The sequence below is a fragment of the Syngnathus leptorhynchus genome, chromosome 13 (assembly GCF_054491065.1).
Source record: "Syngnathus leptorhynchus isolate UIUO chromosome 13, UIUO_Slep, whole genome shotgun sequence".
Classification (NCBI taxonomy): domain Eukaryota; kingdom Metazoa; phylum Chordata; class Actinopteri; order Syngnathiformes; family Syngnathidae; genus Syngnathus; species Syngnathus leptorhynchus.
The window spans coordinates 6,839,996-6,866,478 of record NC_141207.1 but is presented as its reverse complement, the minus strand read 5'-3'; the positions used below and the strand labels follow the sequence as shown (position 1 = coordinate 6,866,478).

General features: G+C 44.1%; 5 protein-coding genes across 12 annotated transcripts; 1 reads left to right on the top strand and 4 right to left on the bottom strand.

Annotated features, from left to right (window-relative positions):
- Window positions 1-48: 48 nt before the first annotated feature.
- On the bottom strand, window positions 49-5,803 carry mef2b (myocyte enhancer factor 2b). Of its 6 annotated transcripts, none has more exons than XM_085928573.1 (11): window positions 5,652-5,798; window positions 5,422-5,544; window positions 3,808-4,061; window positions 3,256-3,327; window positions 2,305-2,379; window positions 1,966-2,169; window positions 1,813-1,875; window positions 1,582-1,735; window positions 1,098-1,328; window positions 924-1,035; window positions 49-829 (listed from the first exon to the last, which is right to left on the bottom strand). In XM_085928573.1, the coding sequence occupies exons 4-11, from the start codon at window positions 3,274-3,276 to the stop codon at window positions 541-543; spliced, it is 1,149 nt and encodes a 382-aa protein (XP_085784699.1). In that variant the 5' UTR covers window positions 3,277-3,327; window positions 3,808-4,061; window positions 5,422-5,544; window positions 5,652-5,798; the 3' UTR covers window positions 49-540. The 6 variants fall into 6 exon arrangements, with proteins under 6 accessions (XP_085784699.1, XP_085784701.1, XP_085784698.1 ...); XM_085928575.1 differs by having other exon boundaries at window positions 5,455-5,544; XM_085928572.1 differs by having other exon boundaries at window positions 5,422-5,803.
- tmem221 (transmembrane protein 221) lies at window positions 5,338-8,293 on the top strand. Its single transcript, XM_085928579.1, has 3 exons — window positions 5,338-5,735; window positions 6,453-6,538; window positions 7,221-8,293. The coding sequence occupies exons 1-3, from the start codon at window positions 5,446-5,448 to the stop codon at window positions 7,751-7,753; spliced, it is 909 nt and encodes a 302-aa protein (XP_085784705.1). The 5' UTR covers window positions 5,338-5,445; the 3' UTR covers window positions 7,754-8,293.
- Window positions 6,921-9,440, bottom strand: borcs8 (BLOC-1 related complex subunit 8). Its single transcript, XM_085928581.1, has 6 exons — window positions 9,289-9,440; window positions 9,034-9,146; window positions 8,778-8,842; window positions 8,596-8,703; window positions 8,350-8,414; window positions 6,921-7,140 (listed from the first exon to the last, which is right to left on the bottom strand). Exons 1-5 carry the CDS (start codon window positions 9,323-9,325, stop codon window positions 8,366-8,368), a joined length of 372 nt encoding a protein of 123 aa, XP_085784707.1. The 5' UTR covers window positions 9,326-9,440; the 3' UTR covers window positions 6,921-7,140; window positions 8,350-8,365.
- Window positions 9,441-10,017: 577 nt separating this feature from the next.
- On the bottom strand, window positions 10,018-22,103 carry pip5k1ca (phosphatidylinositol-4-phosphate 5-kinase, type I, gamma a). 3 transcript variants are annotated; one of them, XM_085928598.1, is made up of 18 exons: window positions 21,727-22,103; window positions 17,766-17,794; window positions 17,613-17,699; window positions 17,409-17,539; window positions 17,217-17,334; window positions 16,710-16,862; window positions 15,775-16,074; window positions 15,494-15,702; window positions 15,340-15,423; window positions 15,213-15,261; window positions 14,847-14,931; window positions 14,413-14,574; window positions 14,221-14,359; window positions 14,110-14,142; window positions 13,913-14,032; window positions 13,237-13,462; window positions 12,298-12,387; window positions 10,018-11,702 (listed from the first exon to the last, which is right to left on the bottom strand). In XM_085928598.1, exons 1-18 carry the CDS (start codon window positions 21,851-21,853, stop codon window positions 11,700-11,702), a joined length of 2,145 nt encoding a protein of 714 aa, XP_085784724.1. In that variant the 5' UTR covers window positions 21,854-22,103; the 3' UTR covers window positions 10,018-11,699. The 3 variants fall into 3 exon arrangements, with proteins under 3 accessions (XP_085784724.1, XP_085784725.1, XP_085784726.1); XM_085928599.1 differs by having other exon boundaries at window positions 13,237-13,459; XM_085928600.1 differs by lacking the exon at window positions 12,298-12,387.
- Window positions 22,104-24,003: 1,900 nt separating this feature from the next.
- gpx4a (glutathione peroxidase 4a) lies at window positions 24,004-25,944 on the bottom strand. Its single transcript, XM_085927571.1, has 7 exons — window positions 25,781-25,944; window positions 25,475-25,569; window positions 25,258-25,402; window positions 25,027-25,178; window positions 24,919-24,943; window positions 24,725-24,784; window positions 24,004-24,459 (listed from the first exon to the last, which is right to left on the bottom strand). The coding sequence occupies exons 1-7, from the start codon at window positions 25,829-25,831 to the stop codon at window positions 24,421-24,423; spliced, it is 567 nt and encodes a 188-aa protein (XP_085783697.1). The 5' UTR covers window positions 25,832-25,944; the 3' UTR covers window positions 24,004-24,420.
- Between the last annotated feature and the right edge of the window lie 539 nt (window positions 25,945-26,483).

Genomic DNA, 26,483 nt, shown 5'->3' with positions numbered 1-26,483 from the left:
TGGCAAATCACACAAAAAATATTGTCTTTTGTCATTTCTCATCTCCCATGTACACTTTACTATGAAATGGACGGATATTTAGATATTTTTATTAAGGGGACATACAATAACATTTTAATATAGTGCCAAACAAAGCAAATAATCAAAAAAGTGTGTGTTTAATGTGAACAATTAGGTGATGTGGAAGGGGTGAAAACAACATCCCTCACCCAGCAGAGACCAGCTCTGACTGAGACCAGACAGTTCATTAGGTACACACGGGCAATCAAATGGTTTCCAATACAAGAGCTATTAAAGGAATCTTTACAACGGTAATCATTAGATATTCACCTATCAAATGTGTTAAAAAGCAACCAGATTTTACCCCTTTAATCATTTTTAATATATTCTAGATAATTTAATTTTGAGTCTTATTTTTAATTCCAGAAAAATCCCTTTTAAATGTATTCATCCGTTTTCAATTGCTTACCTTTTTTTTTTTTTTAATTACATTTTGTAATTATGCCTGTGTACCAAATAAACCGTCCACTAAGTGCATAGCTATCTCTGCCATCCGTCACACATGTGCAATTGCCTCTGCATTCCTCCATCTTCTCGGTCACACAAGTACATCTCGGGCTCCGGTTCTGAGGGGCTGTGGTGAGCCGAGCCGGGTCTGCTCATGGGGGATTGGTCTCGCCCGATGCCATGTAGTGGGGACGAGGCGGGAGAGGATGCATGCTGCTCTGGAGAGCTGCTCTCAGATTTGATGTGCATGCCCAGGAAAGGAGGATGCGATAGGGTAGAGGAGAATGGTGGTGAGGAGAAAGAGCAGACCCCGGTGGACATCCTGGGAACAACAGCAACAGGAGTTACCTAGTTATTGTCACCATGTATGGTAACTCTAGTATAAGAGAAAAAACAAAATTGTAACGCATCCTTACCCTTGACTTAAATGAGGGCCATGGAGCTGGTTTGAAGGCTGCGTTGTTTGCCAGGAGTTCACGGCGCCTCGCTGCAGACTCACAGAGTGATAGAAACTTGGCTGGCTGTAGTCTTCACAAAGAAAACTAAGTTAGAGGTCAAATGAAAAGAAGAGGAAACAAAGTGGAAGCTACCTGAAACCCCGGCGGAGGCGAGACCGTAACCAGCCAGGGTGTGGCCAAACAGCCCGGCTTTGCCCGTGGTGCCATGCAGGCCCGTCTGGTACAGGAGCCCCCGGCTCACGGCGGGATTCGGGCCGGTGCGTGAGCCCTGATTGGCCGGGAGGGTCAGAGGCGACAGAGGAGGGGGAGGAGTCTTCGGATGGAGACTTCGGCTCATGTGGGAGAAGACGGAGTAGCCGATACCTACGGAGGGAAGTGAAAAGGAGGATGTGAGCAACTGTGATACCTGTGCGTAGACACTTGTAATGACATCATCACAAAGACAGGTGCAATAATGATTGTAGATGGAAACCAAAAGATGGCCACAGCTGTAAAAAAAAAAAAAAAAAGTCATGCACCGCACACTTCCGTTTGGGTGATTGACAGCTGCACGCACTATTTCGAGTCTAAGGGAACAACTTCTGTGAGGACAGAAAAATGGAGGCTTCTTCTATACCGGAGTGTGGTGACATGAAGGAGGCATGAGCTGCTGCTGGAGCCGGGCTGGTGCATTTGAAGGCATTGTGGGGGGCTACACCGGGTCCGGATGAGACTGGGAAGCTGCTCTCCGACATTAGGAACTGCGCTTCTGGGGAGCGCAGGGGTGGAGCCTGGAGAGTGATATCATCATATTGACTCATGAGTCACTTAACGCAATTCACTACTGCTATTTTAGAGGACCAATCACCTGCATGCTTTCATCGCCATCAAGCTCAGAGGAATCCAGCTCAAGGCCTTTCCTCTTCAGAGTCTGACGATAAAATGCAAAATGAGATCCCGAGATGGGTTGGGGAACGACAAAGCAAGAAAATGAAAACCAAAGTTGTCGAAATTTCCGTACCTCCAGAATATCGGTGTTGGTGCGGCTTTCGTGCGGCTCACTGTACTCGGTGTACTTGAGGAGGACCTTGTCCATGTCGGTGCTGGCGTATTGGAAGAGTCGGTTGGTGCTGTTGAAGATGATGAGGGCAATCTCGCAGTCGCACAACACGCTCAGCTCGTACGCCTTCTTCATCAGGCCGAACTTGCGCTTGGTGAACGTCACCTGCGATGCAAATCATTCTTAGGTTAATTGCACAATTAGAGAAAAATAAATACCTTATTTGGAGTAAAATGAATAATTTTACAGAGCAAATAAATATAGATGAAAATAAAAATAACTCATTTCTGGTCAGCTCACCTGTCGGTTTCTCTGATCCACAATGCGAGAAATTTGTATTTTCTTTCTTCCCATCTTTCCTGCAGTTAGACACCTCTGTGAAAACACATTAAGGACAAATACAACAAAGTGTCTTTAAAATCCAAATCATTTTATTTGGAGTGTTTTTGAGCCACATGTCTCCCCTTGAGGTTTTCTAGCCAACAAAAAGAAAAACAATAAAATGGTTCTGACTAACGGATGTCATCATGCATACCGCAATCCACCCATGTCATCATGTACGCTCCCTTTCTTCAATTCTCATCAGGGCCACGCATGAGAGAAGAGTGGGTGGCTCGTACCCGTTGACAACACTATTTTCCTTCGACTGCCAGCCTCTCACCATTGGGCGACTAACCTTCGTAAAAAAAATGTCATCCGTCACGTACAGTATTTTTAACCCGGGTCTCTTGGGGACGAGCGGCGCGGTCGGCCGCCGCTGCCGGCCCGGCTCGGCCCGACGAGCCAGACAGTGTGGGTGTTAGACTGTGTGGACTTTAGGGGCCATGCTAACTTTAGCCTACGTCGCCTCATGGGGGTAAAAATACAACATGCTTGGGACTTGAGCCACTTTCGATGAATCGAAATCAGCCTTAAAAAAAATTAAAAAAATCATTCGTATCACTCGGGCCCTAATAGTGGAATTGATTGTCGATTAATTGAGGCGAAATGATAGGCAGGTCAGAGGTGAGATTCAAAACTCAGAACCTCCAAACTCTCGTCTGAACCCGTGACCTGTCTGTCTAGCCCGGAGGAGTTTTCGCTGGTTTCCCTTACTCATTAATGCACTTGTATTTCTATATTTAGTAACGCCCCCTCGACTGATGATGATGATGCCTTGGCGGATACGGCGGCAGCGTTTCCCACGACCCCTGACCTGTGCGCGTACACAAACATCTTGGGCATTTAGGGAAGAGATGCCCATTGTATTACCTTATAAAGTGGCGAGATCATCGTATTCAGATCAAGTCGTATCAAATTTGATTTGCTTCGTGAAAATGTGCTCTAAAATGAAAGCAGAGTTGCGCAATGTTGAATAAGCCCTTCTCTCAAACTGAGCAATATTCGGGCCCATGTAAAGATAGAACCATCTTCTGGCTGACATCATTGCACATGAGAGTGAGGTCAAGCGGTTCAACTATGAGGCCTTTGCCAAGTGCAGCGATGTGCAGGAAATATTTGTCTAATTTTAAACAGGAGTTAATTGAATTGCTTTTGATATTTTTGATCGAGTCGACATGGCAACACAAGTGAATCTGCCCACCTATGAATGCATCTGGACGGGATGCAATTTTGCTCAGTCAGCACGCTTCCAAATAAGTTTTTAAAAAAAGATTTCCGCGCACAAGTTAACCTATTGCACCGCTGACGTCGGTTTAAGAATAGCCTGAAATTGCCGAGCATCTCTTTTTATAATCAAAGACTACGTCTTGCACAGCAACACCAGTTATTTCAGCACAGAAATGAAATGTATTCAAATCTCACCTAATTGTTGATCACACTCGTTTGCACATCAATGAAGGCACAGGAGACGTCCGATCCAGAGGATGAAGTGAGTGTGTGAGATGGTTGGTGTGTGTCTCAACGGAGATGACAACCTGATGAAGAAGGAGAGCACTGCCCTCACACAGCTGGGTTGACTCAAACCGCCCTCCTCCTCCGCCTCTTGTCACCATGCATGCAAGCCAATCCAATGCAGACTCCTTTTTTGTTTTGCCATTTTCGCATCAATGGACCACCTAGTAGAAACACACAGAAGACAAATTGCGGCTAATATTTTTTCTGAAAATAAGATTAGAGGTGGACAAATGTTTGCGCTCAAGGGCTACATTTGATATTTTGACATGTGAGCCAGGTTATTATGAAAAGTAAAATATGTTTGTTGAAAATTTTATTTGTTTAAAACAAATTTGGAAAAAAAAAAATAGGGATTTTTTTTTTTTTTACAATTAACCCACAATTCAATTACTATTGTTTAAGAAAAATGAGCCAGGACTTCCTACTTCAAGCTGGTTATTACTAGCCGCAGCATAACAAAGATGTGTATTTATTCAAAACACAACTTAAAATAGTCTGCAGTATCATATGGACACAAAAAGAAAAAAAATATTAGAAAAAAAATAAAATAAAAATAAAAAGCAAACCAGAACTTCTCAACTGGTACTGACGCAGAATGTTGCCATCAAACTGCTAGATCTTGAATTGAAGTTTGAGATCTGCCATTTATTTCGCTACAATTGGACTTGATCACAAAGAAAATAAAAGAGCCTGTTGCAAAGTCAACAAGGATACATATTAACAGTCAGTTGGGAGCCAGATGATTGACTATTTTGAGGATGTGACAATGCGATGCACTAAAAATAAGAAACATATGCAGTTGGATAACACGCAATCTTACATTGGAAGCGACTGACAAAAAAAGATGTGCACTGATGCAATAGTTAGCAACAAACAACCTCCGGGAAATTGTGCACTCGACTCCCAGTGACCTAAGGGGTCGTTGTTGGCCTTCATGGAGATGTCTGTTCAAAAATGTATTTGTGGCAAACATTAACGGACCTTGACGGAATTTGCTACGTGCGCTTTTGCCATTCAGTGAGCGACTTACTGGCGAGATCTTCCTGCCACTTGACTGAAACTTCTCACTTCTACTTTCGGCAAGTTACAGCATGTGTCTAAGCCACAGTCTTCAGAAATAGCCTTTGTGATTTTAATCATTTGTGCCACCACGTCAACTCTTCTTCCATTTTGGCTTTGACATGATTCATTAACAATACTGATATGCCAAATTTGCCTTTCTGTGACTCTTCCAGTCTCTGTTGCAATTGACTTAATTTGACCTCTAAACTTTTGAATGCACGTTAAAGTACGTTTTTGCACAATTTGCGTGTTCATATTTGTCATCAAGATTAAATGAAATCACCCTGTTTGGTTTTATGGAAGAAAAACATCCATTGTGTCTAAGAAATTAATAATCTGGGGATTCGACGCACATCACATGGGTGAGGAGGAGGAGGGACGTTCACGCGCCCTCGGAAACACCACGCTCGACATGTAGACGCACTTTTTGGACTACTTCAACCCAAGACAACTTTTTACCTCTTTGAATCCAATTAGGAGAAGATGACGTACTCTTATATTCAGCGGTCCGTCGTTGTTCTGTCTCTCCTGGGGATCCTATCGGCCATTATGTCCGTTTTATCGGTCATTCTGATCTTCCAGCTGCAGCAACACACGGCCATGAAGGACCACAGCCCCTCGGTCGTACCGACTCACATTCGAGCCTTTCTGCCTTCGGTATCCACGGTGCTGTCGGCTTTGTCACTCACCCTTAACCTGAGCTCGGTGGTAGTCTGTCTGCTCCATGGCTACTTTTCCACCGAGGTGTGTCGAGGGGAATTGGATAAAGAAAGGTAAAAGTTCTAAAATCCACCTGTCCGTAAAGGCTACATCCGGCTAATTTGCACATCACGGTTGTTTAAATTGGACCAAAAAGTAGTTCCGGTCAAGTTTTAACAATCAGGTTTTAAATCCCCGGCGACCGCATTGTAGCCAAATAATATTCTGTATTCATGCGCGCATTTAGTAAATTAGGGGTTCTGCAGAAATTTTGATATTTATTGATATCATCAACCGAAAAGTGTGAGCCAACGTACACGTTATATATAAATAAAAAAAATTGGCCTGTTTAGTTTGACAAAGTTATTTTTCTGTTTTATATGCACAAATGGCAACAGATGGATAAAGGAAAGGGTTTGTGTTTCTAGTAAAAGCCAGGGATCACATTTTAGCTTCATGTTCATAAAGTTAAATGTAGTTGAGTAGTTAAAAAAAAAAAAAAAAAAAGTTGTGAATAAAAAGTTGACAGTATCATGGCCGGGCCTCTCAATTCCAATAAGCCTTCTTTTCATTCCTTAGTCAACACACAGCCTCGAGCTTGCCCTTTCTTACGTCGACTTACAAATCCAGCGAGCCCCCTCCCTCTGGAATGTGTGAAACAGTCTGAATAATAATGTGCTTTTAAATTTGTTGACAAATATTGTACATGTGCAATTGAAGGCGCTGGTTTGTAAACATAGGGGGGGGGAAAAAAGCACCAGTGGGTCAATCTATGAAATTTGTCTCTACAGAGCAGACTGGTTCTTCTTGGACACCAGAGCCGAGCGACATGTGGCCATCGGGTTGTTCTGCCTCGGAGTTTCAGTCTATTTAGCAGGTATAAACCAAGGGTGGGAATCACACAGTTTGAAAGATTGCTTAACAACTCGAAATGTAGTCTTTCATATTAATTGATGGTTTATTGGCTTTTGTTTTGATCATAAACCTAACCTGACAAAAGAAAATCACATTTAAAGGCATTTGCAATCTTCGAGTTATTCAGCTCTTAAAATGGATATAAAACATTACTGTTAATTTGATTTGCTAACGATACATCACAACATTGATCATTTGTCCCACTGTGGTGTCCTCCAAACAAAACGGCTTCTAATGTCCAAAATGTCGGCAGGGAAGTCAACAGCAGAGAAAGAGCACTGCTTGTTCTTGTCCATTGAGCCCAGGAGAACAATGCAGCCTTTGAGCAGCATCCGTGACTTAAGTGTTTTTTTTTTTTTTTTTTTTTTTTAAGCCGAACCTGGCAGAGCTGGGCTGCTCTGTTCCACTGAGCAGCTTGTGCTTGGTTACGAATTGGGATTAGGGCCTTTACCGCCGCACGTCAATCAAGGAGCACAAAATGACTAAATGCTGGGAAGCGGTCACATTCCAGAGTTGTGCCTCTCGATAGCATCCCTCTGCATACCCGAATCCACCGTCCTCTTTCTGCACATAAAATAAGACCAAAAAAAAACTTCTAAGAGACTTCATTCTAAAACAGACAAACCTTTCCTCATCTCTTTCAGCTATGTCCATTTTTATGCTGCTCATATTTGAGGCCGAGACAGGAATCGCCAGCGCTTGCGTCCTGGCCTCCGGCATCTTGATCCTTCTAGTGGTAGTGATCCACTTCCTTGTCAAGGTTTCGCGAGTGGCTAAACGCAACCGAGAAGACCGTCTCCAAACTCTCTTTCGCAACGAGCACAGAAATAGCAGCAACAGTGCCGTGTCTTGGCCCTGCGAGCTAAAAATCGGTGTGGACAAACTGCGAGTGCCTCGTAGAGAGTCGCACCTCCAGCATCAAATGTCGCTCACACCTTCCGGCAGCCCCAGACACCAACCGCAGGAGGAGTACTGCCCGGTCGGAGAAGAACCGCAAGACCGTTCCAGCAACGTTGACGGCTACAGCGGCGGCGGCGGCTGTCCTCGCTCGCACCGGAGTTTATCTTCAGACTCGGTTTTACTAAAAACTAAACCCTGGAACGGCGTCAACAACGAGATGAGGAGTGTCCTGGCGCGTAAATCTGGCATTTCGGCAAAAGACTCAACCCTGGTGTAATGCGGAAGAGGATTTCATTTCATGTAATAGCTTTAAAGATTCCAGACCACCTGGAAATGGAGCTAAAAATCCACTCTGATGACTCCATCATTAATCAACTGATAAATTAATCCAGTGGTGATCATGTACTGTATATAATTTGTATTCTACAATAATGTCATGATTGACAACCTAGTGTGCTGTGAGAAGTTATCAGATGTGCCACAAGAAATTTTAAAAAACTGGACAGTATACAACAAAGAGCCATATGTATAGTTCTGTATGCAATAGATTGAAACAAGTCAAATAGTTTGACATACTGTGAAAAGCAAACGTGATATCTGCTATCCAGAGGCTGATCTGTACTGAGTTTTTGTATAAAGGAGATGTGCCTTGAGTGCAGTTGTCCTTTGAATGAATGCATTTTACAGCTAAACTTTGTCTTTTTTGTAGGAACCAAAATTTGGATATCTCCGCTTTATTCCTTGCATATGTTTGTACACACATCTTTGTTACGGAATGTTGTCCCAAATGTTCTAGCAGCAATATGAATTAAATCAATCCTTGGAAAAATACACTTCTCTGGTACTTGTTTGCCAATAGGAGGAGCTACTGACCTTGCACAAAGCTCTGTCATGAAGATGACGAGGCTGTTGAGGGATGTGAAGCAGCAACGAGGGGACTGGGAGAAGGGTTGGCAATGGCATCATGCAGAATTTATGCAATGTGGATGAAGGTGGTGGAGGGGGGGAACAAAAACTCATAAAAAATGATATATAAAAGAAAAAACACCCTACCAAATGATTGGGTGATGTATATATAAAGAAATAATGGTTACGTATACATCACCGCTGCTTTCTTACCTGCGTCCTTGAGAGCCGCTGATCTGCTCCTTCAAGCTGATGGCTTGTCGCAAGAGGCTGTCGATGTTTTTGAAATACATGCCGCTGTTGGCCATGCCTCTTACGGCACTGTGCAAACAACAACAAAAGTCTCAGTAGACTCCTTCAAAAGTATAGATACACAAATATCCATAATGACAAACCTGCATGCATATTCAACCGAGTAGATGGCTCCTTGACTCTGCTCCTCCCAGCTCTGCATGTCGGTCTATTGGAGAAATGATGGCAAAAGAATATTAGAATCTGTAGTGGCACTAAACATGATGACGTCTACCAAGTTAAAATCTCTATAATTGTGCCAATTAAGTTATCACGGAAAAGATCTTATATGGGATCTGCGGTATCCAATTTAGAGTTTAAGGACCTTTAATAGTCATTAAATTGGGAGGATTGACACACCTTATGTTGCACCAGCTCTGGCAAGGACCTCCTAACGTGCTCCTGCAGTCTGTACAGCGCCACGGACGGTTCGTTAGCCAGGACGTACATGCTCTCCGTGAACTTGTCACTCACTGTAGGTGTATAAAATAATAATCACAACAATAAAGTAATATGAGTAGTAGAAATTAAAACGGTGGCGGAAATAGAAACGTCTTTGTGGCTAACCCCAGCTAGTAATCGGCTAGCAAAAGTTAAGTTCCACTTGACACTTACCTCGTCTGACTTTGAGCTGCATTTCTTGGTCTTCCATAATGAAATATGTAAATTAAATTCACCAATAAAGTAATAATTATGACAATAACACGTCTTTTGACTCTCTGATAGGCACTACTTCCGTGTTGTGAATGATGCTGTGCATCGCCTAAAGCCACCGGACAGGCAAAACAATAGTTCCGCCTTCACAAAATATGAATTCTCTCGAAAACACAATTAATTCAAACCTGACGTGGTGTAATTGGGGGAAAAAACAATTTTTTAAAATGACCACGGGCTCTTTTAATAATAAAAAAATCACCATGTAAATATATATATATATATATATATATATATATATATATATATATATATATATATATATATATATATATATATATATATAGTAAGGCTTTTTTTTGTAAAAAACAAAACAAAACATGTATAGTAAGGCTTTTTTGTAAAAAAAAAAGACCATGTATAGTAAGGCTTTTTTTTTTAGTTAAAAAAAAAGACCATGTATAGTAAGGCTTTTTTTTTTTAGTTTAAAAAAAAAAGACCATGTATAGTAAGCCTTTTTTTGGGTAAAAATAATGACCATGTATAGTAAGCCTTTTTTTGGGTAAAAATAATAACCATGTATAGTAAGTACCTGCCCACACACAAGTCAGAGGAGTGTACCCCTGTCTGGGACAAAACAAAAACAACACTGTGTACATTAGACAATTCATAGAACTGTTTTATTTCATAATCATTCTGAGTGAGTCCAAAGACACACACACACGCACGCACACATACATACAGCCATCTATTTATACTCAGGTACAAATAGATGAATATACACAGATATACATACATAAATCCACATTTCTGATATGTATTCATTTTTTTAACCATGCTATGTCTCTGTAAAGGACTCTTCCTATTGGATGACACACAACACACACACAACACAGCTTGAACAAGTTGGAAGAATCCCTACCGGCTTGCATGTACAGTAAAATCCACCCAACAGCTGCATGCAGCTCCTTCTCACGACCGAGGAACATTACTCAGCAAATCACGCAGATTGAGATCGTCTCTCGGCCAAGCAGCAAAAATAAAACCAAAGAAAAATAACATTCTCCATTTCCGATGGAAAATATATCTGTATATCTTTCTATATATATTCTTTTTTTTTCTTTATGTACACATTCTCAGGAGCACAATGACGAGAAGGAAAAATAAATAGATAAACCGCAGGAGTGAAAGAAAATCATCTAATAAGGCAAATTGAAAGGAAAGGAGGTGAGGACCAGTACAAAATATTGCTGCTATGCTTTCCAGCCGCGATGACGGTAGATTGAATACACATGGTGAGCAACACGCTGGCGTCTGTTACACACAAAACATAAAAATCAAAGAACATTTGTGACGATGTGTTCAAATACGACTGAACCGCCAAAGTCCACCATTTTTTTTTATTTTTTATTTTCTTACTAGGAATGTAGTTTGACCTCTGAGGCGTATTTTTCCCTAACTGGTTGTTGACCTTTGAGGCGTTGAACTTTGGAGGTTGCATTGGATTCCCATTCACACTGAATCGGATTCATATTCAATAAACTGCATTAACAACACTATGCGCTACTTGGTGGAGGGTGACCATGGTAACGGGGGGAGGGGGTGGGGGTCCTGCTTGTTAAAAACTCCATCGTGATGAGAGACGATTTTTACAATGACACATTACCAGGGTCATTTGATTACTGCAGACCGGACTAGTTATGTAGTATTAGGGGTGATGGCATCGAATTAGAAGGCAGGCTACTCTTTGGGGGGGAAAAAAATATGATATCGAAAAGTGCCGCACTCATTGATGCGCCCAAATGATCAAAGCTCTTTGGCTGAAAAATTGATTTTTAAAATCTCGGAACAATCTTAAATAAATATTAAATAAATAAATACATGTGCAGAGTAATACATTACGTATTAATAATTTTCAAATCAAATATAGCTTGCTGCTTTGAGCTGGTTGGCAATATGCGGCAGCCATGTTGGAGAGGCTCCCGCCCAGCATTCTCAATATTATATATATTTCATGTGTCTCATAAACGTCTCATTAACATGTCCCTTCACATAAGTGACAATGGCAACCCACACCAACATGTCCTGCTCCAACATAGGCGCCTCAGGGGCAACTGAAGGCGAGCCCGATCGATGTTTAAGTGAACTAAGACGTATGCGTGTCACGTCAAAAAACATACAACACACGAGCATACTTGTACTATGCCACGTAAACACAAGTATCACATGTAAATGGCAGGGACCTGTCTGCTACGCCACTGTGTTGATTTCTCTCCCCCCTCTTGAGACAGAAAGATTGCATTCGACCGTTGAGGAGGTTTTGGACTTGGGCTGGACGATCCCCTTCATGCCTTTCAGTCAGTAAGCAGGGTTTACTGCAAGGAAATTGATGAATGAAGACAGTCAATGCATAGAAATATAGTCTGATGACAAGTTAGCATTGTATCAGATAAAGTGCTTTCTTACATTATGCTAACAGTTAGCATGATATTATTATTATTGCAAGATGTGGGATCCTTATCACTCTCTTGTGTGAGCGTTCTTTTGATATAGGATTCATTAGAATTGACATTAATTGCCTACTTTTCCATACAGTAGGCATCCTCTCATGTTAGTTATTTTTCTTATTGGAAAAAAAACTTTGGGGGTTTCGAACAAATGAATGCCATTTCCATTCATTGCAATGGGGAAGGATGATTCTGAAATATTTTGGGCTTTTTGCAAAAGTTTCTCTGGCTTTTGTTTTTAAAATGGCATAGCGATCATCTGAGCAGGCTGATGACGTGGCATGGTGCATGCAGCTTGCTACTGAAGAAACACGGGGTGCACTAAACAGTCACTCGGTGACCGTTTGCACCCGAATGAATGCTGCGATGCACGGGGCGGGGAGGGTTTGATGGACCTGAGAAGCATCAAAACTGCTTCACATGTGGAGGATTCTTCTGTTACGGTGTATTGCTTCTCACTTACTGTCTCTCTTTCCCAATCCCCATCTGGCAGGGCCTTAGACTCTGAGCCATAGTGTAGCGGAGAGTACACCCAGGTCCTGTCCTCTGGAGGCTGGTTTGTTTGTTTGTTTTTTTTACACGCCAAACACAGCAGAGGGTGCCAGGGGGACAGAGGAGAGGGCCAGTGGCACAGAGATAAGCGGCGGCGGCGGCAGTAGCAGGCAGGCAGGCGGGCGGGCGGGAAGAAAGATGCAGGAGGTCGCAGGAGGAGAAAAGACAAGACAGGAAATGAAAGTTAGGGGATGCATAAAGGGGGCGAAATGTTGCCTAGACAAGCTCGTGTTAATCCTTCAAGCCAGAAGCGGCGCTTATTGCACAGTGTGTTCGAGTCCAGGGTCTTCTAGGTCATGTGAGTGATGAAAAAGGGGAAGGGTGATAGATTCGAGGCTTTATCACTGTAAAATGCGAAAGTACCATCATGCAAACATCTTTGTCAGGTGAGGAGCCGGTCATGGAACGAATTACGTTCTACTTTGGAGGTTTCACGCCACCGAGTCTAATCTAAAACTGATATCCGACGCCTGGCTGGGCTCACTTACTGGCCAGCCGGACTGCCACTTGCTCCTCTGACGGAGAGGTGGGACCACCCAAGTCCTTCCGTCGGGGAACTGACCACGACAACGGGGGGGAAGGAGATGACAAATGGACAAACGTGTAAAAAGAAGAATGAGAGGGAAAGACGTGACATGACTAAGGCGGCATGCCGAGATGAGAATGAAAAAACAAAAAAACATCCGCTTCAAAAACATGCTTAAGTGTACGCCTTGGCATTTCTCGCTTAACCCTGAATTTTTATCTTCAAGTCAAAAGCAGCAACATGAGAGCCAGTGCTCACTACTATGCCGCCCCGTCCGTCAACATCTCTGTGGGAGAGCATTAAAAGTGTGCTGTGCGGTCTTACAAAGTAGATATCCGTGACCGGCACGTCGTCCTCGTCGTCCACCGAAGCCTGGCTGGTGCACCCTGAGCCCGACGCGCAGCTGGGTGTCTCCGCCGCCGGCAGTTTGGGACTGGACGGAGTGGCCTCGGCAGATGCGGGAACGACGACGACGGTGGGCGAGGAGGAGGAAGCTTCGGGAGCTTGAGAAGCAGCGGAAGAAGCAGCGGCGGCCTCCTGAGCCTCACTGCTGGAATGAAAGAAGCATTTGGTTGCGTGGCCTTGATCCTTTGTTGTTCCTAAACACAGATGAGGAAAGTCCACACTGCTCCGAGGGAGCTTTGTGCACCTGATTGGCTGAAGGGATAAATGCAGATGTTTGTGTTTCTGATGCTCACAAACCTGCGCCCTGCCATCCTTCCAGACACTTTTCATCACTTTAGATTAATTCTCAGCTAGAGAGATGAGATTAGAGCCGCTTTTTTGTACAGCTGAACAAAAATCAGGTTAAAATGTGCCCAAAATGAGGTCATGGTGGCTTTACGGGAACTGCCTCGGGGCCCCCAGGACCACTGCCCTACTTCTTCTTGCTGGTTACCCCAAATTGGTCTCATAATCTCCCGGCAGCACTTTTAGGGACGTCATTCATATTTAGGCTAAATTGAGGTCACACATGGAAAAAGAGCTTTGTGTCTGGTACCTGGGTTCGGGAGACGGCTGCGGAATGGAGAAGGTGGGCTCGCTGTCGTGTCTCTTTAATTCCACCTCCACTGTGATGGTCTGCTGATCTTCCTCGCGCACACGCAGCTCCTCCTGGGTCCTGCGCCCATGAAAACACAACACACACCGATGTAGTCTAGTCTGAAAACCAGGTTTCCGAAATTTCCAGAGCCATACCTTCCATCGTGGCTGAGAGATTGTGTGTATCTCCTGGGGTCAAATGAAACAGCATCAAATAGAAGCAGGAGTCAAAGGGCAGGTCAGGAGCGTAGGGTGCTAGCTAGCTACCTGTAGCGCGGGTGCTCGACGGTGTCACAGGGAGATCGTTCCGGGATGGACAGAGAGGTGGTGGAGGAGAGGGTGGTGGCGATGGACGCCGTGGTGGCCTCCTCGAACGACGGAGGCGTGCACGGGAGATCGGCCCGCCCTAACGAAAAAAGAACATTGGAACAACCGCGAATAAAGAAACAACGCAACTACCTTCGTCTTCCAGCGTGGGGAAACTGCGAGCGCCTCTCAAGTCGTAGATGTTCTCGTCTCTCTCGGAGGTCAGCTGGCTGGCGGACCAGGCTGCGCCGGGACCGCCGCACTTTGGCACGGTAAGCGACACGCGGCCCTTCTTGGATGGAGACGATTTCAAAGCTGCACATGTTACACAAAGCATCTCTTAGGAGCAGAACTCCTCAATAGCAACAACTTCAGACATTCTCCCTCTTGAATTTTTAACGAAGGAACCGTGTTCTTGTGTTACTATGATGGATGGGAATGGAAGTTGACTCCTACTTTGACTAGAGAGCGTCTGAACTCTCCCACATGATGCCAAGCAGCACCGAATAAGGCAGTTTGAAGACTATCTGCTATTTCCTTCCCACGCAACAGCGCTTTGACTATGTAAGGCAGCGGAATGGACTCACAAGAGCTCTTCCTGAAAACAGTGCTGCTCATGAACTTGAAGAACCTGTCGGCGTAGAATCCGGGCCGGTGGACCGAGACAGTGTCCTGTGGGCAGAGATGAATGAGATTTAAAAAAAAAAATAGAATGCCGGCAGATTAACCGATCAATTAGATCCTCTTGTGTTCCATTTTACTAATGTATGTCTCTGGGTCAAGCCACTCAGCAGAGCAAGGATCATAAACAAACACAGGCAGACATTATTGATTCTCCAGCCGGCTGATGGCGGACATCCTTTGGAGGCAGAATAACGCCGAGGCAGACCAAAATGAGTAAGGGAAGCCCATTTTTAGCGTCAAACGATATTGGCGCGTTATTAAAAGCTCACCCCGTCGTGCACCAACGCCTTCCACGTGTGCTCTAGTTTCTTGATCAACCTGCGCAGACAAAGAAAGGCGGGGCGATATGGCTGACGGCCGTGTGAAGCAAAGAGAGAAGCTAACGGCGCCGCTTACCTGTACGACTGTAAGATGTCAATGATGCCCACGTAGAGCAGAAGTCGTTCTCCTTTGCCATTGACGGCAGGGATGCCGCCCATCCTGAAAGACAAATTCGCAATGAAACCGTTTTAGGAAGCGTCAAACGCGACATTTGGTCGGCTCCTCTCACGTGTCTTCGGTGTCGATAGAGCCTCCGCAGGCGGCCCCGCCCTGGATGGACTCCATGGCGGTGGAATAGAGAGCCTTCTGCTGGGCCATGGGCCGTTTCTCGTCGCTGTCGCCTTGGGAGCCTTCCATCTGCCGCTCCCTCTCCGCCTGGTCCATGTTGTGAACTCCCAGCAGGAGGCTGTAGTCCATGATCTTGAAGCTTTCCAGCACCTGAGCAAAATGCCATGACAGTTAGCTCCTAGCATGCTAGCAAATGCCGCGTTTAAAAGTTACCAAACTTACCAAACAGTCCCTCTGCAGCGTCTTGACCAGCGCGTTGAACGTGTCCTGATCCAGCATGAGTCCATCCTGCAGGTCCTGCATAAAGTCCAGGTCCTTGAAGGTGGGCCGCGCCTTCTCGCGTTCCTTCTTGGATGCTCGCCTCTTGTAGGTGGAGCCCTTCAGGTCATACTTGAGATGCATTCGCACCACGCGGGGCAGCACGTTGTTCATCACCACCACGCGGATGTTCTTGCCGCCCGACTGGACGCAGTAGAGGCCGAAGAACTTGGGCAGCAGAGTACGAGGGTTCTGATTCAAGTTCTGGAGGGGGTAGAAATCATCCATCCATTTTTACTTATCAGATTATTATTACTACGGAGCCACGTTAGAAAACAAGTGTTTTTTTTTTCTGTGTGGACTTCAGAAGAGGAACTGAAAGATCATGTTTTGCCCTCAGCGGCCACGCAGAGATGTCGAACAATGCGACACGTGAGGAGGGCTGGGGGGGGGTATGGGAATGCAGATTAATGCGTGCCAAACATAAAAAGGAAAATAAGCTGCTGAGTGTGAGAACGGCCAAAAGAGCGGTAAGAGCTTGCTCACTCAGCCGTCCACCTGCGACAGACATGGGGAGCTGACTGTGGGTAGCAGCGCTCACTAATTGGCTTCTTGTCTCCTTCAGTGTGTGTGTGTGTGTGTGTGTGTGTGTGTGTCTGTCTTGACCTTGGCATGGGTTTTATCTCTTGAAGCAGACCTCCACCGCCAGGGCCGAAGCATTTGTCATCAAGAGAATTGCTAGTATGACGATCCTAGTCTAATGGAAATGATGGTGTCAAACCCGAGGCTCGAGGGCCAGCTCCGACCGGCCACATCGTTTTAAGTGGCCCACGAAGGCAAATCATGACACTTTCAGGGTTTTGCTGGATGTATGACGCGCACGGCGTATGCTCCCCTACCATGTAGTAGCCCGGCAGCAGCTTCTGTAAGAACTCCGCCTCCTTGTGCATGACCGTCTTGATGATGAACTCGTCGTCCTTGGTAAGATAGAAGACGGAGCCGCTCGCGCCGGGATTGGATAGCTCAATGAGTGGCTCGTTACATAGGGAGTACTGCGGAGGACACGGGAAATATTAAACCTCACACTACTTTGACTTGCAAATTAAAATATACAACAAAAAGGTACAGTCACCCAAAATACACATTTTTGGAAGTGGGAGCTGTAATTATATTATTGGACAGTCCCTAAAAACATCTTCAAAGTGCTTTGTTGTAGTAAAAAAAAAAAAGTCCTGCATTTAATGACAGAACTGGCTGCTTACTGAGGAGCATCATCATCATCATCATCATCAGCAGCAGCAGCAGCAGCAGCAAGCTGTCCATCCTTATTCTGACACCCACACTGCTCAAGAAGACCAACTGCCATTTTCTGAACGTGCACGTGCATCCATCCATCTATCATTTACCAAGTAGTCGTCGGGCCTGATGCCAAACAGTTCCCGGAAGTAGCGGAAGGCCACGGGGGCGTACGTTTTGAAGCGGAAGTCTGGGAAGTGATGAGCTGGAGTGAGGTTGCTCCCTTCGCTGAAGACAAATAAACAAAGCTGATTAAAAATATGACTAGGGAAGAACATATTAAAAAAACAAGGGTTGACAACCTCGGGAAGAAGATGCTCTCCACCACGTAGAAGTCCTGCATCAACACATCCCTCTCGGGCTTGGAGCTCAGGTTGCCTACCGTGTAACCGATTCCGAGCTGGATGGCTCCTTTCAGGGCAGAGGAGGTGGTCTACGAAAGGGGGGGGGGGTATGCTTTTCTCAATATTTATCTACTCTACATGCATATATATATATATAGCAACCTTTTTGTAAGTGGTTTCTCCAGAAGCATCCACCCCTCTGTGGCCAATTTTCTTCCCCTGACCGGGAAGGCCCGAGGAGGACGGCATCTGAGGAGCAAAAGAGACCGTTGATGAATTGTGAGCGAAGAAAATGGAAGGACAAAACATAATTACCTCCGTGATGAACGCTTTCCTCGCAGCATCTAGAATCGAGACAGAGAAGAGTCACATTTAATTACGCCAGTCAAATAGGTGACGGAATGAGTGTTACCAAGTGGGTACAACCTGAAAAATATTTTTTTTTTTTATCTGCTGTATCTTTTGTCCCATCAATTAATCACCATCAATTTACAACTCCAAAACATAAAATCACTACGACAACTTGTTTAGATTATGTGGTAAATCTATAGGTGCTCCTGTTTTGGTTAGCAATAGAGGCTCAGCAGTTAATCCTATAACATATGGACAAGGCAACTTTTGTGCCCTGTTTGAAGTCATCCGAAATGAATGACGCAGTCGGGCAGCGCGGTGGCCTAGTGGTCAAATTGGCGCACGGTGTCTGTTGGTGAAACCATGTGAGGAATTTGAGTGAATCAAATGATGTGAATAATGCGAAGCATAGATGTGTAAGCTCAGGAGCAGCTTGAGTGTGCAGCCTTTCTCTTATCTGCCTCTCGTGGAGCGCTCATGTGACCAGGCAACAGTAAAGCCTGTTTTCCGCCCCTCCTCCCCCTCCTCATGCTCTCCTTCGCTTTCCCGCTGTCACACACGGTCACGCAAGAATGAACACGCCGAGGCACAAGCACGTGCAACGGCAGCCGTGCTGCAATGTGAGAAAATGGAGGAATGAAGAAATGTTTTCAGATCACCAAATGTCCGGATGTTTGTTTGTGTCTGTGTTCGAGCTAGCGTGCAAATTGGCTGCTTCAGGTCAAGCGGCCATGTTGGACTTATGCATCCAACTGAAGGTTGCGCCACCACGCGTGTGTGTGTGTGTGTGTAACAAAATGGAACGTTAATGTGGCACAAAAACAAAATCGATAGGAGATAGTCCCAGAGCGTAAGCTAAGTAAGGAGATGTCACTGAGATGATTGTTAATTATCTTGTCAGAGTGATGGAGCATCTGGCGATCGATTTGTCTTCACTTTTCTTGCCAGGACAAAATATTTGGGGTAATGTGCTCCGAGCATCCAGGATGGACACATCCATTGTGTGTGTGTGTGTGTGTGTGTGTGTGTGTGTGTGTGTGTGTGTGTGTGTGTGTGTGTGTGTGTGTGTGTGTGTAGGATTAGGAATTAAAATATTTTTTCATTCTGATTCGTCGATGAATCGGCAATAATAATCGACATTCTTTCGTTACAGCCCTAGACCGGCTTATGCTGCTATCTGTATTCTCCACTGCAGCGGGCCAAAGCTGTATTGTCCTCTACTGTCAGAGCGGATCTCAACCCTTGGATCATACGACAAGTGTGTGTCTGTCTGTGTGTATGTCTGTGTGTCTGTGCGTATGAGAGAGATTTGAGTGGTTGGCCTTTGGCGACAGGGACGCCAGCAGACCTAATAAAAAGCTTGGCGTCTGCAGCTGGTGGGGAAAGAAATGTATTATATATTAAGATATTTCCCACTTTAAAGCACTCAATCCCTTTTTTTTTTTTTTTTTTGCACTAAATAAGCCAAGAAAGGCCAGAATTAGAGTCTTCTCAACCTGGTCACATGATTGGAACTTGGCGCAGGTCATCAATATCGTCTGAAACTTTAATTGCAATTTGCCCTATTGGCCAAGAGATGGCGGTAGATTTTCCCATGAAAGACAAGTAGCAAGATTTTTTAAATCAGCTATTAATGCTGGTGCGTATGACAGCAACACGCCACCAGGAAGCTTGAGGACATCTTGTACTGTGCCCGTGGGGGACAGACGAACTGACAATTTTGTCAAAGGAAGGAGCTAAAATCAGCTCAGTCCTGGGGGCACACAAGGAACACTCAGTCTGTGCTCCCCCTCTTATGCAATTGCGCAATGTTTTTGTTTCATTCCAGAGCTTTACTGAATCTCCAAAATTGAGACAAATGTCCTTTTACAGACATCAGAGAAGAGTGTGGCTAGATGGACTTGAACCTGACTTATTGCTGAGCTCAGCATCCACAGCCTTAAGTCGGCCAAGTTTAATGTCACTTTATAGCCCAAAAGAAATACAAATAATTGTAGTAATTGTACAAATAATAATACAAATATTTTTGCCAGCGACAGACAATCCAATACTGCACAGAGAAGGATGCTAATTGCTACAAGCTAAACTGTGCAGTGTTTACACCTGTCCAAGTGAGACCCAACTGGAGATCATTTAAAATGGACCAATTTGCTGAGTATGAACACACTTTATTTGTATTCCATTAAAATGTGATCAGAGCTTCTATCATGCACGCAACCTTCACTTGAAGCCAAAATGGTGACGTCAAATAAACCGAGTCATCTGCTACATTCTTTAGTGACGTCAAACATCCCGGCGGATGCTCCAAATGTTACTTATACAATTCGGGAGTGAGTTGGGGAGGGATGGAGGCAGAGTGTGCAAAGCATGCAAAAGGACACATCAGGATAGAGCAGATGGAACCGCCGATTTATGCTTTTGTCAGCAATTTTGACACGCCTCCCACCCTTCAGCGGAACAGGAGGCGAAAAAAAGCAAACGAATAAGGATTTAATCAAGAACTTCATTAACTCCCTTAAAGAGGTTTTCCCAACGTGCATACGAAAAGAGCTCGGCAATCCAAAAACGATTTAAATCCTTCTATATATAAGGTGCTCTTTTAGTAGCTTTATGTTATTTTAGTTTGACCAGTAGTTAGTTAGTTCTTACACTAGAATGTAAAAAAATGCTAGCAGCTGCTCCAAACATACATACACATACAGCCACATGCAAACAGCCAGTTTACACACCGGGGGCAGCTGAACTAGCTCAACAGCGCAGCCTACAATTACATTGCACAAGATGTGACATTAAGAGAGCTCAATGGAGCTCTGCGGGCCGCTGCAGCTGACATTTAAACTCAATTCTACTAAGCACACTCCTGTCAGTGGATGATAACAACCATCATCGCTTACTGCCCCCTGTGTTGAACCTTTGCAGCTGGAAATGGACAATATATGTTCAAAACTTTATTATAAAATTATTCCATACTGAGATGGCAAATCAAGTCCATCCTTTTTTCGTACCACTTGGGGTGTTTTTTGATAATTCTGTATAAATGGTAGGGCACGGGATGACAGGCAGTTTTCCCACTTTTTTTTGTCTCCGACACCCGAGTGAGAATAAGGGCTGCAAAAAATGGGATGGATGGATGGATGGATGGACAAAAACTTTCCTATTGCGTAAAAGCCAGCTTTAGTGCTCTTTTCACCTCTTGTATCCCTCGTTTGTTGCTATTGGCTGCACACAGCACTGACACGGAAGCAGCCCAAATTGACCTGGCAATTTTCTGGCTTATTTTTCTTTTGTCTCTTACACAAAAGAGAATTGAGTGCATCAACTGACAACCAACATACAATTTCATACACACACAAAAAAATGAAGGAAGGATGCATGAATAAAAAAACAGGTGTGACAGAGGGAAGACAGGAAAGAAGACAGGCAGATAAGGAGGTTTCAATGAAGGATGGAAATAAGGATGCATGAATAAAAACTTGCTGTGATGGATGGAAGGCAGGAGGGAAGGAGAAAGGAAAGGAAACCTATAGGTGTATTTTAAAAGTGTATACTACAGTATACACTGCAGTATGTGTCTCTCTTTGGTTTAAGATGCTCACAAATCACCCTCACTTAAACGTGCACGTTCTGCAAGCTCATTTACGTAAAAGCACCTTCTCAAATACCTACGTGTCAATTGCAAGGTGTGGTTTATTGCACGGCCAATAATGTGCTGTTATGTGCTCCGAATGTCTGCTTCACCTGTTCTCCTCATCCACTCCGCTAAGCTAGAAGCTACTAGCACAGCTAAGCAGCTAAAGATGAGTCGGTGCTTTTCTGCTTAAATTCCTCACAGAATCCGATTAAAAAGGCAAATGCATGTAAACGACACACTTAGAAAAAAAAACATGACTGGAATTGGTGAAAACATCTGCAGGTCGAAACCTACCCATGTCTCCGGCGTCCATTCCGAAGCTAACCCCGACGACCGTGTCAGCATCATCGGATGATGCGGCCCCGGATAGAGGACTCCCGTCCCTGGCCTCCGACAGCCCGACTGCTCCCTCGGCTTCCATTCAGCCTCCGGGAGGTGCTGGTCCTTGTGGCGGTAGGAGGGGAGAATCGGGTATGCGACGATGCGTACCGTCGGAATCCTTGCAGAAAAACAATGAAAAAAGGATTGTCTAGTCCTATTTGGTGCAAATAATTACTTGGGAAGACATGTTATTCAGGGACGGTGGCTTCATTTGCACGGGCTATATAGCTCGCTGGGCACAGTCTCTCCAGCTCGACTGCACTGCTGCTCGCTGGCACAGGGTGCTGCTAGTGTTGGCTCGTGAGTGAACGATTCGTTCAAAAGAACGACCGTTTTCAGTGAACGAGAGTGAACGAATCACTTCCTATGCAAACTTTAGCTCAGTCAGCTTCGTGTGGGATCGAACCATGCTCTCCCCATCATCGGTTAAAGTTATAAACCATTCTGCCATTTTGTCGGGGAATTTAGGCTTTTTTTAGGTAGTGTATTGTACATAGAGGACGTCTGGTCGAAAAGGAAAAATGGACATGTTCATTTTACGCTGGGTTACATACAAGTGAATGGGGGCACTGCCATCTTGCGGTATCTTGGCGTCATTACATGAACCGCTTCATAAAGCATGATCCGCAGTCTTACACTACGCAAACTTTAGCTCAAAGTCCGCTTCATGTGGGGCTCGAACCATGCTCTCCCGATCACCGGGTAAAGTTATAAACCAGTCTGCCATTTTCTCGGGGCGTTTTGGCTATTTTTAGGTAGTGTATTGTACATAGAGGACGTCTGGTCGAAAAGGAAAAATCTACATGTTCATTTTACGCTGGGTTACATACAAGTGAATGGGGGCACTGCCATCTTGCGGTAGCTTGGCGTCATTACATGAACCGCTTAATAAAGCATGAACGGCAGTCTTACACTATGCAAAATTTAGCTCAAAATCCGCTTCGTGTGGTGCTCGAACCATGCTCTCCCGATCACCTCGTAAAGTTATAAACCATTCTGCCATTTTCTCGGAGAATTTCGGCTTTTTTTTCGGTAGTGTATTGTACATAGAGGACGTCTGGTCGAAAAGGAAAAATGGACATGGTCATTTTACGCTGGGTTACATACGAGTGAATGGGGGCACTGCTACCTTGCGGTAGCTTGGCGTCATTACATGAACCGCTTCAAAAAGCATGAACGGCAGTCTTACACTATGCAAACTTTAACTCAAAATCTGCTTCGTGTGGGGCTCGAACCGTGCGCTCCCGATCACCGGGTAAAGTTATAAACCATTTTGCCTTTTTGCCGGGGAAATTCAGCATTTTTATTAGGTAGTGATAGTACTTAAAGGACGTCTGGTCGGAAAAAAAAAAATGGACATGTTCATTTTACGCTGGGTTACAGACTAGTGAATGATTTTTCTGATTGGCTGTTTGATCTGTGACGTAACTCGGACACTCGATTAGGTACACCACCATTTTCAGGTGTACCTAATCACAAGCCACTTCATTAGGGAAAAATCATGGCCAAAGCTTAACGGAAAGTGAAAAGTGCCACACCCGCCCTCACCCCCACTTTCTGATTGGCTGGTTGATCTGTGAAGTCACACGGACACTCCATTAGGTACGCCGCCATTTAGGTGAACCTAATAACTTTATGCATTTTTTTAGTAATTCCAAACCAGCAATCTAATGTGAAATTGCAGTAGATATATTTGACAACAATATTTAGGCGTGTATATTAATTATTAAATTATTATATATTGAAGTATTTAAAAAAAAAACGGATCACTATGTGTGTGGGGGGGGGGGGACGATTCGTTGAACGATTCGTTTGAACGAATCTTTTGAGTGAACCAATTCTAAAGATTCAGTTCACTTAAAAGAACTGGAATGCACATCACTAGCTGCTGCGGTGGCTCAACTATCAAGGCGGAATGGCTCAGTGGTTGGATTAGTGACGCCCTCTGGCGGTCAAGAAATAAACTGCTACATGAAAGCTGTTTCCCAACTTTGGATGAACCAAGGCTATTGCTGGAAAGTAAGTAACGTACGTACAAAATATACGTTGTTACTCTGCTCCCAAGCCTCTCTCAAGACCATGGAAAGTGAATTCAGAGGTTTGTTTCTGAATACATTGTACATATTTGAAGATATTTGCTGAAAATCTTACTCCAAAAACTGACAACAAATATTTCATGTTTTTAAATCAGCTTTATAGAAAAAAAAGGCCAAGCAAAATCCAGCAAACAAAAGTGAGATGACCAGATATTTTCCCAAGTGCGACACGGGAAAGTGTATTCATCAAATGAGAAGTAGTTGTCCTTTTTTGTTAATTTTATTAAAGTTGTTAACATCTCTTTACAGTTGAATGACAAAATGAGTGTTTCTATACAGACAATGGTACATTTCATCGAGTTGTTCCGTGTCCCCCTTTCTTTCTGGTCCAGAAGAACCAAAGCTCGATGATTGACCCTGGCAGGTTTGCACGCCAATTGCATCGAGTCTGCCTTTTCCGTCAGGCGGCTTTACGGACAGACTGTCATAGGTCCAGGGACAAACTGAACCCACATCCACCGAGACTCAGAGCGAAAGAGAGGAAACGAAACAACGGCGAGATGGTGATCATCTAGGCGTTCAGATACTGAGGAAGATCCTGCTCTACCACCTGCACAAAAGAGATAGATAAAAATGAATAAAAATCTGAGATTAATCAGAATCTTGTGTATTGAAAAGAAAATGTTGATTTCCTCATTAAAAGAAATTCTAGTTGATAAATAAAGAAAATTCCATGGCCAGTTTTTCAAATGTATTTTTTTTACAAAGGTTTATTTTGTTACATCTTTACAACACATATTTGTTATTAAGTTTATATTTTTTTTAAATGCTCAAGTGAAATAATATAAAGCCACTAAAGCCATTTATGTACATACGCTTGGATCATCCATGGTTCCGTATCGTTTCACCACCTGACCCTCTTTGTTGATCAGAAACTACAAAGAAAGGATATCAAAAATAGTTTCATTTTTTTCATACATTTAAAAAATAAATCCAAACACAGCAATGGTACAACTTGGAGTTTTCTGATAACCATAATATTAGCACCAGCTTTTTTTTTTTTTTTTACCTTGGTGAAATTCCACTTGATGCCACTAAGGAGACAAAAAACAAACAAAAACAAATATAATGCAGAAATAGAACGGTAACAATCAAGTAGGCGATGGAAATGACTCACTTTCCCATGAAGCCTCTCCCGTTGGGCTGCTCCTTCATCCACTTCCACAAGGGGTGAGCGTTGGGCCCGTTGACCTCGATCTTGCTGAACATGTCAAAGTGGGCATTGTACGACTGTGCAAACTGCTTGATCTGGGCGTTTGTGCCTGGCTCCTGTCAGTTGACAGAACAAAATATAAATCAGAGATAAGCACAAATAATCACAGCACAGACAAGAGCAAATCGAGTGTACCTGATTGGCAAACTGGTTGGAAGGGAAGGCCAGAATGCGTAAACCTCTCTCAGCGTACTTGGCGTGCATCTCTGCAAACTGAGAGTAGTTTACGGGCGTTTTGCCTCATTTGGACGCTACGTTGGTGATGATGACCACGTTGCCCCTGGAAAAAGAATAGTCACACTTAAGGTGATGACTTTGGAGACTGAGGCCGCACGTGGAAGTAGAGGCTCACCGGTATTTTTCTAGAGAGACCAAATTGCCATCAATGTCGGTGGCTGAGAAGTCATAAATGGAGGTGGCCAAGTTCCAATCCTCTGCCGGGTCACCCTATGGGATGATATGAAGCCACAAGGGTCATGCGTGGGAGTACACCAAATAAAGCAAATGCATATGTACAACACATTAACATGACAGGACACAAAGAAACGCGAATCACTGTGGACTCATTTGCCAAAAACGCCACACGGTCTGTCTAGCTGCCCGTATTTGAGAGCATCAGATTGTTGCATCCGTCGCCCGACTAATGCTGAATTCTTACCAAAGCCTGCAGCAGGACACTGAACAGGACAGTGGAGCCTAAGAGACGCATGGCTGCCCCTCAGCAAGCTCCTCAGAAGGCAGAAAGGGATCCAACTCCTTCCTTATTTAGTGGAATCCTTCGCTACGCTCTCGGTTTGTCCCTGCAGCCTTTTATAAAGCCTTCGAGGGATCAGTGACTCAACTGATAAGCTCCCGTTACCCAATAGCTGATGTTCTGCAGTCCTGACCTGTAATCCACATCAGCTACGCACGAGTTCGGTGGTCCAGAGTCCACCACATTATCATAAGCTCATAAAAGGATCTTGTAAAATAAGAATTTGGAACAATACGTTCTGAGACTGGTTGAAGGTTTCATAATATTTTGAGGTGCACTGGTCTGATAAGTCATGAGTTGGAATTTTGGCTCGTTTTTAAACCTTAAAATATCTCCAAACCTTGTGATAATGTCTACAATCTTTGTTAAGAGCATCTAAATAACTGTTATTACTCTTTAGCTCCCTCTTGTGGTCGCGTTGCCCTGAGCAGGTGCCGAACTTGCTTGTGCTCTTCTTTCCGTAATATAACGCCTTTAAATTAATATTGCACGACCAATTGTATCTAAAAGATACCAATTAGATAGTTTCAATGTTTCTCTGCAGGCAAACAAATGAAATAAATAATGAATGCTGACAGGAGTGCTGCTGCGCTGAGTGACAGTGTGT

Bases quoted from the DNA above. Each gene is read 5' to 3' on its own strand.
- mef2b (XM_085928572.1), bottom strand. From the start codon at position 3,276: ATGATCTCGCCACTTTATAAG. The intron at 2,380-3,255 runs GTAATACAATGG...GTGTTTTCACAG, and splicing joins TGATCTCGCCACTTTATAAG to AGGTGTCTAACTGCAGGAAA. The intron at 830-923 runs GTAAGGATGCGT...TGTTGTTCCCAG, and splicing joins GGCCCTCATTTAAGTCAAGG to GATGTCCACCGGGGTCTGCT.
- tmem221 (XM_085928579.1), top strand. From the start codon at position 5,446: ATGACGTACTCTTATATTCAGCGGTCCGTCGTTGTTCTGTCTCTCCTG. The intron at 5,736-6,452 runs GTAAAAGTTCTA...TTGTCTCTACAG, and splicing joins GGGGAATTGGATAAAGAAAG to AGCAGACTGGTTCTTCTTGG. The intron at 6,539-7,220 runs GTATAAACCAAG...CATCTCTTTCAG, and splicing joins AGTTTCAGTCTATTTAGCAG to CTATGTCCATTTTTATGCTG.
- borcs8 (XM_085928581.1), bottom strand. From the start codon at position 9,325: ATGGAAGACCAAGAAATGCAGCTCAAAGTCAGACGAG. The intron at 9,147-9,288 runs GTAAGTGTCAAG...ATACACCTACAG, and splicing joins GCAGCTCAAAGTCAGACGAG to TGAGTGACAAGTTCACGGAG. The intron at 8,415-8,595 runs GTAAGAAAGCAG...CCCTTCTCCCAG, and splicing joins AGCGGCTCTCAAGGACGCAG to TCCCCTCGTTGCTGCTTCAC.
- pip5k1ca (XM_085928598.1), bottom strand. From the start codon at position 21,853: ATGGAAGCCGAGGGAGCAGTCGGGCTGTCGGAGGCCAGGGACGGGAGT. The intron at 17,540-17,612 runs GTTGCTATATAT...CCCCTTTCGTAG, and splicing joins GAGAAACCACTTACAAAAAG to ACCACCTCCTCTGCCCTGAA. The intron at 15,424-15,493 runs GTGAGAGGAGCC...TTTGTCTTTCAG, and splicing joins TCTATCGACACCGAAGACAC to GATGGGCGGCATCCCTGCCG.